This window comes from Prosopis cineraria, unplaced genomic scaffold (assembly GCF_029017545.1).
Source record: "Prosopis cineraria cultivar Desert tree isolate PC_DT_omini unplaced genomic scaffold, ASM2901754v1 PC14, whole genome shotgun sequence".
NCBI classification, from domain to species: domain Eukaryota; kingdom Viridiplantae; phylum Streptophyta; class Magnoliopsida; order Fabales; family Fabaceae; genus Prosopis; species Prosopis cineraria.
The window spans coordinates 24,989,581-25,000,577 of NW_026555345.1; the positions used below are offsets into that span (position 1 = coordinate 24,989,581).

The following is a 10,997-nucleotide window of genomic DNA, read 5'->3' on the forward strand; positions in this document are numbered from 1 at the left end:
AGATTCTCGTCCTTGCAAATTATAAGAAGAAAATACCAGATGAAGGGCATTTCCGAGTTTAAATGAAAGAGACGAGGGTATTTTAGAGAAAGCGCTTGCTCAGAGAAAAAGGCGTTTCACCCCGCGTATTTGTTAAGTCGGCGAGGACTGCCTCACTCTCCATCTACATCAACTCTCTCTCTTTCTCTCTTCACTTCACTTCTACTCTCTCTCCCCTCCTTCTTCATTTATCTTCGACTTTTATCCCTTTTAGCCACTTTCCATTCACGCCTCACTTCCTGCTTAAAATCACCGAACTGCCACCCTCCTCCTCCGACACCAACATTCCCAGTTCCCACCTTTCCTCCCCTCTTAATGGACTCCGATTCCTGGATTTCTGCTCGTCTCTCTACTTCTTCCCGCCGCTATCAATCTCGATCTGGTTCGTCTTTTCTCGGAAACTTCTCTTTTGGGGTTTAATTTTCCAGCTTGTTCTCCCCCCCCCACCTGCTTGCTTCTACAGAAATTGTGGGAAAGTTGATGGGTGCTTTGGTCATGTTCACTACTGAATTGTCGGCGTGGAATTCGTCTTTTTTGCAGATCATCCGTGCCTTGGTGGCATCGACGATACGGATGGAGATGATGATTTTAGGGCCGAGTATCTCTGTCCTTTCTGTGGCGACGAGTACGACGTCCTTGGCCTTTGTTGCCACATTGATGAGGAGCATCCTGTGGAAGCCAATACTGGGGTATCTATTTTCGTTTCATTTCATATAATTTCCCAATTTCCAGTCTTTCTATTTACTTACCACTCCTATTTTTGGTTCTGGCATGATAAATTTTCATTTGTTCCTATGGTTTTAGTTTCACATGCTAGTCGTTATGAGTAGGAAAAGAAGGGAACCAATTGTCAAACAAATGAGTCTATTCCATGTAAGATTTTTGTCTCCATCCGCCGGCGTCCTTCCCTAAACATGAACACTTTAATATTTTTCTCGTGTCGAGCTAAACACGCAAACGTTTAAGGAAATGAAATTCAAGTTGTCACAGTAAACATACATGTGAGATTCTAATGCTGTGACAAGTGATTATTTTCTGCAAAGTGTAATTTTTGTCTGGAACTGTCTATTGATGCAATCTTTTGACTGAATATGGGTTTTTAAATGTGCCTCCATGTTGAATTCACAAGGATGACCGGTGCTAAGTCAAAGGAGAGACCTAGAGAGCTGATCTACTGTTTTGAACAAGAAAATACGAGGATTTGTTTTATGTTTTGTTCCTTTTATAGTACCCGATCTTGTTTAAGTTTTGTTGATTCTAAAGTTCCTTTTTTCCCCATTAATTGCAATTGGACCATTTGATGCACAAGCATAGGATTGTACTTTTATCATTATTTAAGCTATGTATTATGTGGACTACGGAGTTTATTTAAATTATTTCTTCCTTGTCTTTGTCAATGAAGTTTGATGCTAAAAATGATTATGTTTTGTTATATGTATTTTCAGATCTGTCCGGTTTGTGCTAAAAAGGTGGGAATGGATCTTGTTGGCCATATTACCATGCAACACAGGAATTTCTTGAAGATATCCTTTCATTTAGCATGTTGCCTTTCTGTAATGTTTGGCTTCTCTGTTTGCTTTGTGGTCTATGTTAGCGATGCTAGTTGAGCATACAATAGCTACTTTAGTTTTATCTCCATTTATTAAATCTGTTTTGGGGAAAAAAACATTTCACTGGGGAAAAACTTCTCACGCTACATCAATTCTTATATAGTTTTAAGTATGCATTAAAATATTGTAATTGTGAGATGGATTTTAAGAAGTGAACACTATGAAACTTGAGTTAAGTTTCAGAAAAATAAACACAGCACTTGGTTTGCTGTTAAATGATAATTATGAATCCGTCTAATGTGTTTGATTATAATCAGTAGCCTGTTATCTTGGTGATATTAACGTTTTCACTATCTTATGGTGGCTCCCCTACCTGGTATGTTTGTGTTCCTTCACATTAAACATGTAAGAAAAGAACTCCACATCTCAGGTGAACCAGTGTTGTATTTCTATGCCATGATAGAAATTCTCCCCTAAAGTCTCTATACTTGGGTAAAATGTCTTGGATTGCTAGTTTAGTTTTTATAAACTATGCTGGACTGGGGATCTCACTTTTGTTCCTTAACCACAAATTACGCTCATCACAAGAGGAGGTATAGAAGAGGGGGCTCTGGTTCAGCATTTTCGTTGCTGAGAAAAGGAGCTCTGCAGTCTCTTTTTGGAGGTTCTTCATATGCAGCGCCCTCCAATTCAACTCCTGATCCTCTGCTGTCATCGTTTATCCATAACTCAGTTGTTGCTGATGAATCCCTGAGTTTAATGTCTTGTCCTTCAGTTGAAGCAAACCCAGTAAGGGATGGCTCGAAAGATGATTTGTTGGAAAGGTAGGAATGGTTTGATTAAGCTTCTCTTTGTGTTAAAAAATGAACTCGTAGCTGCAGAAATATTTGATGTGGGAGTCTCAGAAGTGGATGAATGTGATGTGCTTTGTTTTAGATTCTGCATGTGGCAAAACTCATTGCAATTCTGTTTTGCTGAAGTTAAGTAGCATGAACCAGTCAGTGCCTTCATGATGAAGCCTATTGGAACTAGTCTTGGTTTCGTGTCTAAAGACATGTGTTATCACCTCATTTCAGCTTCCTATATAACGCATATACGAACTGCTATTTTTTTCTGTTGGTCTTTCAGAACTTATCTATTACTGACTTTCTAACTCAAGTGTGTGGCTGCAGAAAGCCTCAAGAGTCGCAGTCGTCGGAGGAGGATAAAATGGAGAAGGCTCGGAGATATGAGTTCATCCAAGGGTTGTTGAGTTCCACTATTCTTGAAGATTAACTTGTGACAGAAATTGTTAGCTAGTATGCTTTAGGAGCAGGAGCCATAAGTATGAGGGAGGCGTTTATTGAGATCGTGGTAAGTTAGTAGTTGCTAGGAGGGATATAAAGTAGTAGTCAAGATCGTGTTATATATATATATATATTGTATGTATTTATGTATGTATGCATTGGTGATGTACCTGTAACTATTTGCGCAATAATGAAAAGGTGGAAGAACTGCGTTTTATGTCATTGCTACCCGGTTGAATCAAGTTTTTAATGTTTAGTACTCCATTCCAATATAATTCAATTTTTCTATTAATGAATTTTAATTCAATAGTTTAGAGTAGTATTTGGAATTGAAAAGGCTTGGTCCAAATCAGAGTGGAAGTAGAATTAAGTTCCATGCTTGTGAGACTATTCTGTGTGAGGAACCCACTTGGTCTGTGGTAAGATACGTCTGAGCTGTCTCTGTTTCTGGTGCAACAAGTTTTTCAGCTGAAGATTTCCATCAGCTGTTGTCCTACCCTTTCAAGAATGATAGAGAGAGGTGAGAACTGAGTTCAGTGTTCCCAAAACAAGCTGAAGAAACGTGTGGACCAGATCAAACAAAGACAAGAGTTAATTACATGTTTATTCCCCATTACTGTCCTCTCGTTTCATTTCATACATTCTTGGTTTTTTTTTTTTTTTTGGTGTTCTTTTTGAGAGGACCCATCCTCTTGTTTTGGGGATGAAAAGGGGGATGAAGATGTAAGGCATGGTTCCATGCCGAACGATAACCAGACATTTAAACAACTAGCCATTACTGCCTGTGCTATACACGGAGCATTTAATTATATGAATTCAATATTATTTAGCCAAAAAAAGTTTCATTTAGATTAGCATCATGCGCATTCTAAAAAAAAAAAAGCATATTACAATGATATGTTTCATTACTTATTGAATTACGTGTGAAGTGAAACATCTTCAAACATAATTAAAATTAAAACACATTAAATTAAATTCCTAACTTTTACTATCGCATGGGGAGCTAATACCTTTAGCAAATGTTACATTACAACAAAATACATGAAATCATTTATCCATTGCTTACACATAACCATTAATTGACTTACAGAAAAATTCAAAACTTCTTTGTAAATCATATTTGATGTAGTGTATTTTCGTTTGTAATCACGATCTTTTAGTAGTATCTTCAATCCATCCATACTTCTAACCATGGATAGTGTAATTGTAACATATAATTGATTATATGTGAAGATTGGCTTAGAAATATAATTCAAGATGATGCAAAAATTAATCTTGACTTTTATTAATAGTCATGGCAAATGAAAGAGTTATTGAGAATTGTTTTCATCTAATATGAAATGATCATATATTTTTAGATGAATTCCATTCAAAAATAGCATTAATGGCAAGTAAATAATAACGAAGCATGGAGCATTGTGCTAAGGTTATTTATTTTTATATCTTATTAAGAAAGAAATTAATAGTTCATACTCCTTCCATTCCAATTATAAGATACTTTTAGAAAAAATATCACATATCAATAAAGCTCATTAAATATACATTACAACTTTACTTTTTTAAAACAAAATATAAAATTTTAAAATGTCCTTCATTTAATACTTTATTGATAAAAGAATATTGAAGAAAGAGAACGAATAGGAAGGGTAATAATAAAAAAGCATAATTAATGAAATCTTATTTTTATCAAAGTATCTTATATTTTAAAATGCTTAATCTTTTTTAAAAGTATCTTATAATTTAGGATAGAGAAAATAGTAAATAAATATTAAATATTATAAATGAAAGAATATAAAGTCCCAAACAAAGCATCATATTGCAAGCCATTTGGACTTATATGTGAGAAGTGTCACCTTCAAAGTTCAAGCACCATAGCATCATAGGGACCCCAGCAGCCCAGCCCATGATATTAAGGAAAACGAATAACATATCATTTAGTTATTAGCATGCATTGGTCCTAATAGAAGGGATTATAATCATACTCAAGTATATATGAGATTTCAAGTTCAAGTATATGTGAACGTAAAAATCATAATATAAGTGAACAAGATGCCAGCCTCTCCAAAGTCAAGGCTTCAGGTCGTCTTCAAGCTGTCTAAGCTTGCCTCTTGGCTAATCCTCATGTCCATAATGGATCCCTACACACACGGAAATGGTTTGATGAAATCTAGGCAGTCTAAATTTTATAAATTTTATTTTTTTTATTTTTATTTTATTTTTATAATAAAAATTTACTGAATCTATTTTATTATCACTTTAAACAATATAGATTTAATTTGAATGGTTTAATTTAATATTATTTTTTTAAAAAAATTATAAATTAACTAAGACTGGATTCAAAGTATATTTGGATAGTCAATTTATAATTTTTTTAAAAAATTAATATTAAATTAAATCATTTAGATTAAACCTTTGTTGTCCAAATTGATAATAAAATAGATTTATTAAATATTTAAATTTTATATTTTAATAAATATATAATAAAATACAAAATAAAATGGATAAATTTGGACTGCCTAGATTTACAATCTAAATAGTCTAGATTGCTCATTAAGTGATGAGCATTCTGCAATTGTGACTTTCTGCACCTTCAATGTGGTGATGGTATTTCCATGATTAATTTTCATTGTTTTTATGTTTTGCTTGTATTTATCATCGTGTGCGGTCGTTTCTTGTAATAATTTCACAAGTATTGTATGATTCATGATTAATGAATGTTTATTTATTTCAGTGACACCAATGACAAGTCCAAATTGAGGGAATTTATGATAGTTAAATCCTGACAAAAATTTTTAAAATGAGTTATTAGAGGCTTAATAATGCTGTCACATTTTTTTTTATTTTTTATTATGTACTAGTATATAAGAATCTTTTTATTAAAAGTAACTGTCACATTTATTATTAAAAAGACTTTGAACATCTTAGGTTGTTGATGGCTCGATAAATGATTCCATTACCATCGGAATTTAAACGATGAAGCAGGCCGACCATGTGTTGTGAGACCAAGACTCTCCTACGCAGCACGCCTTCTAGATTAACCTCGGAAAACCCAAATCCGCCATTTCTGACAAATCTCCCTCTTCGTCAACAAAGTTGAAAACACAAAAAGTATGTCGATGAAAACAAACACAACAACCTTAATTTGTGAAACTTCATCACCTAACCTCAGTTATCCAGTCCTTATAAATACGTGCCATACATCGTCTCATGAACCATATCACTGCTAGCTAAGCATAATCGACATCTAGCTACTCCGTACCTTCTCCTCCACTGTCCATTGTCATCGTCCTCACTTCTCAACATTAAATACTCATCATGGGCGTTTTCACTTTCTCCGAAGAGAACATCTCCGCCGTTGCCCCTGCCACGCTTTACAAGGCTCTGGTCTTTGACGGCGACAATCTCATCCCCAAGGTTGTTGACGCCGTCCAGAGTGTCGAGATTCTCGAAGGAACCGGTGCCCCTGGAACCATCAAGAAGATCAACTACCTCGAAGGTCCATTTCTTTAATCAGTTTAAATATAATCTGTCTATGAATCTTTAGCATTGAGAGATTTCAGAGGATTAACGTGGTATCTATGTATGCAGGAGGACAATTGCACTATGCGAAGCACAAGGTAGAAGCCGTGGACAAGGACAACTTCGTATACAATTATACCTTGGTAGAGAGCGACACTTTCCCTGAGACATTGGACAAGATCGTCGTTGAGACCAAGTTGACGGCTGCCCCTAATGGCGGATCCGTCGTTAAGGTGACCGTTAATTACGTGACAAAGGGAGATGCCAAGCCTAGCGAAGAAGAGCTCAAGATTGGGAAGCAGAAGGGAGATGGACTTTTCAAGGCTGTGGAGGCTTATGTGTTGGCCAATCCCTCTTACAACTGAAGGAGCTGGTGTCAAACCATGATAGATTATAATATGGTGGTCCATATATATATATATATATATATATATATATCTTAGCCTTGATCACTAATATGATCTTCCATTAATTAATGAAGTTTATGTAACTTTATGGCTAATTAATTTGGTTTCCACCATATGTGCGTCTTTTGTATTGGCTGCAAATTGATTTGTCCTTTCTCGTCCTTTTTCTTCTGAATTATAAATGTTTCGGATTTTTGGCACACAAGTATTTCATTTGACGATATTTGATGTTTTTTTTATATTTTTTTTGGGGTAAACAGCTTGTTTTTTTTTTTTTTTTAATTTATGCATAGACTCTGATGTCTGATGGGATCTAATTAACATGTCTGCGTACATGATAATATATATAGTGATTTAATTAATTAAAACTAAACGTTACAAAACGACAATTTCATATTCTATTTGCTGTCAATACGGATAAAAAAAATACACCCCAACCCCACAGGAGAGCACTAATATGATACGTAGTTGATTATATTGAATCTATATATATTCGATTTTATCAATTCGTTGAACAATATAGCTAGAATAATTGTGGATTAAAAATAATTGGTGGATTCCAATGAATGTACTCCTTCCGTCCCTCTATATATACATATAAAAGAGGATTTTTATAATCTTTTTTTTCTCTTAAATATAAGAAATTATTAACATATTTTTTTAATAAATAAACCATTATACCCTTATTACATTAGAAAAAAAATATAATTACTTATTAATTTACTTTAAAAAAGGTATTCATTTTTTATTTATAATAATTAGGAGTATAACTGAAATATTACTGTACTTTTAAATATATAACTAACCTTTATTACGCAAATTTGCATGATTCAATTAAAAATATCTTATATATAAAGACTCTCTTTGTTCCAAATTATAAAACAAAATTAAAAAATTAAGTATATCAATAAAATATAATAATGACACGTTATAAACTTACTTTTTCAAAACAAAATTTTAAACTTAAAAAAAAAATCTTTACATACTTAATCATTATGTTATAATATTATTTCAATTCTTTTTTTATTTAAAGGGTAATATTGAAAAGTTATCATTAATAATTTTTTTTAAATTTTTTATATCTTAGAATAATAATAGATTCCAACTTTGTTTTGTAATTTGTAAATGGAAGGACTATGTCTTTGCAACACTCTTGAACAATATAGTTGGCTCTCCATAATCCGTATATATAAGCGACGTGCAATTAATAATTGATCCCTTAGAACAGGATCATGACGTAATGTAAAAGAGAAGAAAAAAAAGTGGAATTTCAATAAAAACACCTTTAGATTGAACATATATTAATATCAATATATTAATATAAAATATAAAACTTATGATCATAAGTCGTTAATTATCTCTAATTTTGTATCATACACAAAAAATATATTTTCATGCTGGATACATAATGTCAAAAATAAGTTATAGTTTTATCAATAAGAATTGAGTCTAGTGAAGGAGACTAGCCTTTCATAACATGATAAATTAGGGTTTAAATTTTATTAAAAAAGGTGCTCACATTTAATACCCAATCATGACCCGAACAAGATTATATCTAATAGAAGGATACCAGTAAAAAATCAAAAGAAAAAATAATTATAGTTTTTTATTTTTTTTTAACAGAAGTGTTTTTACTCAAGATAAAGCATTTGAAGGGCTAATAGTAGTATCGCTGTTGAAAGTAAAGCGATACTTTTCTTAAGGCGAAGATGGTGTTTATTCTTTGATAACTTTTGTCCTTCATGGTGGCCCCCCCCCCCCCCTTTTTTTAAATAAACGCCACCAAATTTATCAGTTTCTTCATTTTTCTTATATATTTTATATTAAAATTTCATGATGAATCTAAATTCAAATTTTTTTTATAAAAAATGCTGGCATTTTAACGGCTGATAATATATTAAATAATTTTTTAATAAAATAACACGTACAAAATAAATAAATAAATATTACTGCCAATGGTGTGAACCACATCAACTCACAAATTTAATATTTTGTCATCAAATGCACGTGGGAGGAAGCAATAGGATATAAAGAAGTTATTAAACCCAATAATTTAGATGAATAGAATATATTTGAGTTGAGCTCAATTTAAATTGATTTAAATAAATATAAATTTATAAAAAATTTTGAATAACCAAAACTAGCCCGAATCTCTTTAGGCTTCGGGCTTATTCAAGCCCATCCGAATTATCAACTTTTAATTTAATTTTTATTTAAATTTAATTATTTTTATTTTATAAAAAAATATAAAATCTATATTTTTTAGGATAATTAAATGATGTAAAAGATTTAAACATTTTTTTTAAGAAAATTATGTGGGTATCAAAATTTAAAAATTATTATTAAAATATATTTTAAATATTATTTTAAGATATTTTATAAATTAAAAATTATAAAAATATGACAACATAAATATTTTTAATTTTTTAATAACACCTATAATAATATACTCTAATATATGGTATCTTAATATAAAATGACCTAAAAGGCTAAAACTTAAAAAATAATTAATATTTAATATATATAATATATTTTAAAAATGTAATCTCATTATATTCGGGCCAGTCCCAATATTTAAAACACATCTTTTACTAAGCCCAACTTTTTTTTTGTTAACCCAAATTACTGGCTCTAGAAGTTACGGAGAAAAAATTATTTAAGAATTGAAATAAATTATAGTTTTCTCAAATTTAACTAAATTCTAACGTGTTCAATACAATTCATTTCTTTGTTTTTTTTAATGGGTACCTTTAAATCACTATACGAAGATTAAGAAAGTTGATTAATTGTTGGCAAAAAAGTGGTTGATTAATTTAGCTAAAAGCGGCACATGTGTCAATAATTGACTCCATTTTACTAAAAACATCTTTAATGTGAGATTATTCAAGTTAATAAGGTGGAGTAATTAATAGGGGCATTTTTGTTAAAAATAATAAATGAGGTGAATAATGGCAAAAGGAATGTTATATTTAGAAACAAGTTAAAATTGCCAACAAAGGAAGGGGTAATATTTATTATTATTCTTTGACCAAAAAAACATTTATTATTATTACTTTGCGATAATTGTACAAATTTGGTATTATTGATCCGGATTTAGATACAATAAATGACATAAATTCACTTATTTAATAAATATCTCATGTGGCACTGGCATGATAGCAAGTTAGCAACTGTCAATTTAATGAAATAGTTGTCATAGATTTTATTATATGATACTCAAAAGTACTAAATCTCACCTCTCACATTGGATCAAATCGCAAATTAGATCAGTAGTTCTTTTGAATTTTTGGAGGGGATGGTGTATGTAGCGTAAGGAATGATCTAATCGTGTGGTCGATTGTTCTAAATTTTAAAAAGAAAAAAACGTATCCTGATAGAATTTTTAAATATTGATAAAATAATAATAATTGTAATTGTAATTGTAATTGTAATTAAGACACTTGTTGTTGAATGAATGGATTTAATAATTCAATATCCAATTCTGAATCAGACCCCATGTTCTGGATAAGCACACTTAAGCCTAAAAAATATATCTGGAAAAAAAAAAAGGAAACACAAAAAAGTGGGCATGTGATCGTCGGAATTAACAAAGCTGTCACATTTATTATCTTAAGATGAGGGGCCGAACAGGTTGAGTTCTTGATGGCCCAATAAATAATTCTATGGGAAATTAAACGGTGAGGGTGGACCATGTGTGGTGTGAGACCAATCAAGACCACTATACGCAGCCCGCCTTCTAGATAAATCTCTCCGAACCCAAATCCGCCATCTCTGACAAATCTGTGTCGTTGTCGACAACTTGGAAAACAATTCACTGTTTGTGTATAATGAAGAGTTGAAGACTAACCCAGCCAACCCCAACTAATCAAACTTTCACCGGTTTAATTCGGCTACCTAGTTACTATAAATATGTACCATATCCCGTCTCATGAACCATCCCTTTACTAGCTAAAGCAAAATCTAGCTAACAAACTCCTCCGGATCCATTGTCCGTTGTCATCGATCGTCTTCACCTTCTCAAGATCAAATCCTCATCATGGGCGTTTTCACTTTCTCCGAAGAGAATATCTCCCCCGTTGCTCCTGCCACACTCTACAAGGCTCTCGTCTTCGATGGAGACAACCTCATCCCTAAGGTTGTCGATGCCGTTCAGAGCATCGACATCCTCGAAGGAACCGGTGGCCCCGGAACCATCA

At 32.2% G+C, this 10,997-nt stretch overlaps 2 protein-coding genes across 2 annotated transcripts; both read left to right on the top strand.

The window, feature by feature from the left end:
• Nucleotides 1-160: 160 nt before the first annotated feature.
• Nucleotides 161-3,097, top strand: LOC129292252 (protein DEHYDRATION-INDUCED 19 homolog 4-like). Its single transcript, XM_054929819.1, has 5 exons — nucleotides 161-421; nucleotides 580-728; nucleotides 1,485-1,562; nucleotides 2,166-2,413; nucleotides 2,762-3,097. Exons 1-5 carry the CDS (start codon nucleotides 355-357, stop codon nucleotides 2,862-2,864), a joined length of 645 nt encoding a protein of 214 aa, XP_054785794.1. The 5' UTR covers nucleotides 161-354; the 3' UTR covers nucleotides 2,865-3,097.
• Nucleotides 3,098-6,079: 2,982 nt separating this feature from the next.
• Nucleotides 6,080-7,019, top strand: LOC129293824 (class-10 pathogenesis-related protein 1-like). Its single transcript, XM_054931938.1, has 2 exons — nucleotides 6,080-6,371; nucleotides 6,464-7,019. The coding sequence occupies exons 1-2, from the start codon at nucleotides 6,191-6,193 to the stop codon at nucleotides 6,757-6,759; spliced, it is 477 nt and encodes a 158-aa protein (XP_054787913.1). The 5' UTR covers nucleotides 6,080-6,190; the 3' UTR covers nucleotides 6,760-7,019.
• The last annotated feature ends 3,978 nt before the right edge of the window (nucleotides 7,020-10,997 follow it).

Bases quoted from the DNA above. Each gene is read 5' to 3' on its own strand.
- LOC129293824 (XM_054931938.1), top strand. From the start codon at position 6,191: ATGGGCGTTTTCACTTTCTCCGAAGAGAACATCTCCGCCGTTGCCCCT. The intron at 6,372-6,463 runs GTCCATTTCTTT...CTATGTATGCAG, and splicing joins GAAGATCAACTACCTCGAAG to GAGGACAATTGCACTATGCG.
- LOC129292252 (XM_054929819.1), top strand. From the start codon at position 355: ATGGACTCCGATTCCTGGATTTCTGCTCGTCTCTCTACTTCTTCCCGC. The intron at 1,563-2,165 runs ATATCCTTTCAT...ACCACAAATTAC, and splicing joins AACACAGGAATTTCTTGAAG to GCTCATCACAAGAGGAGGTA. The intron at 2,414-2,761 runs GTAGGAATGGTT...GTGTGGCTGCAG, and splicing joins AAAGATGATTTGTTGGAAAG to AAAGCCTCAAGAGTCGCAGT.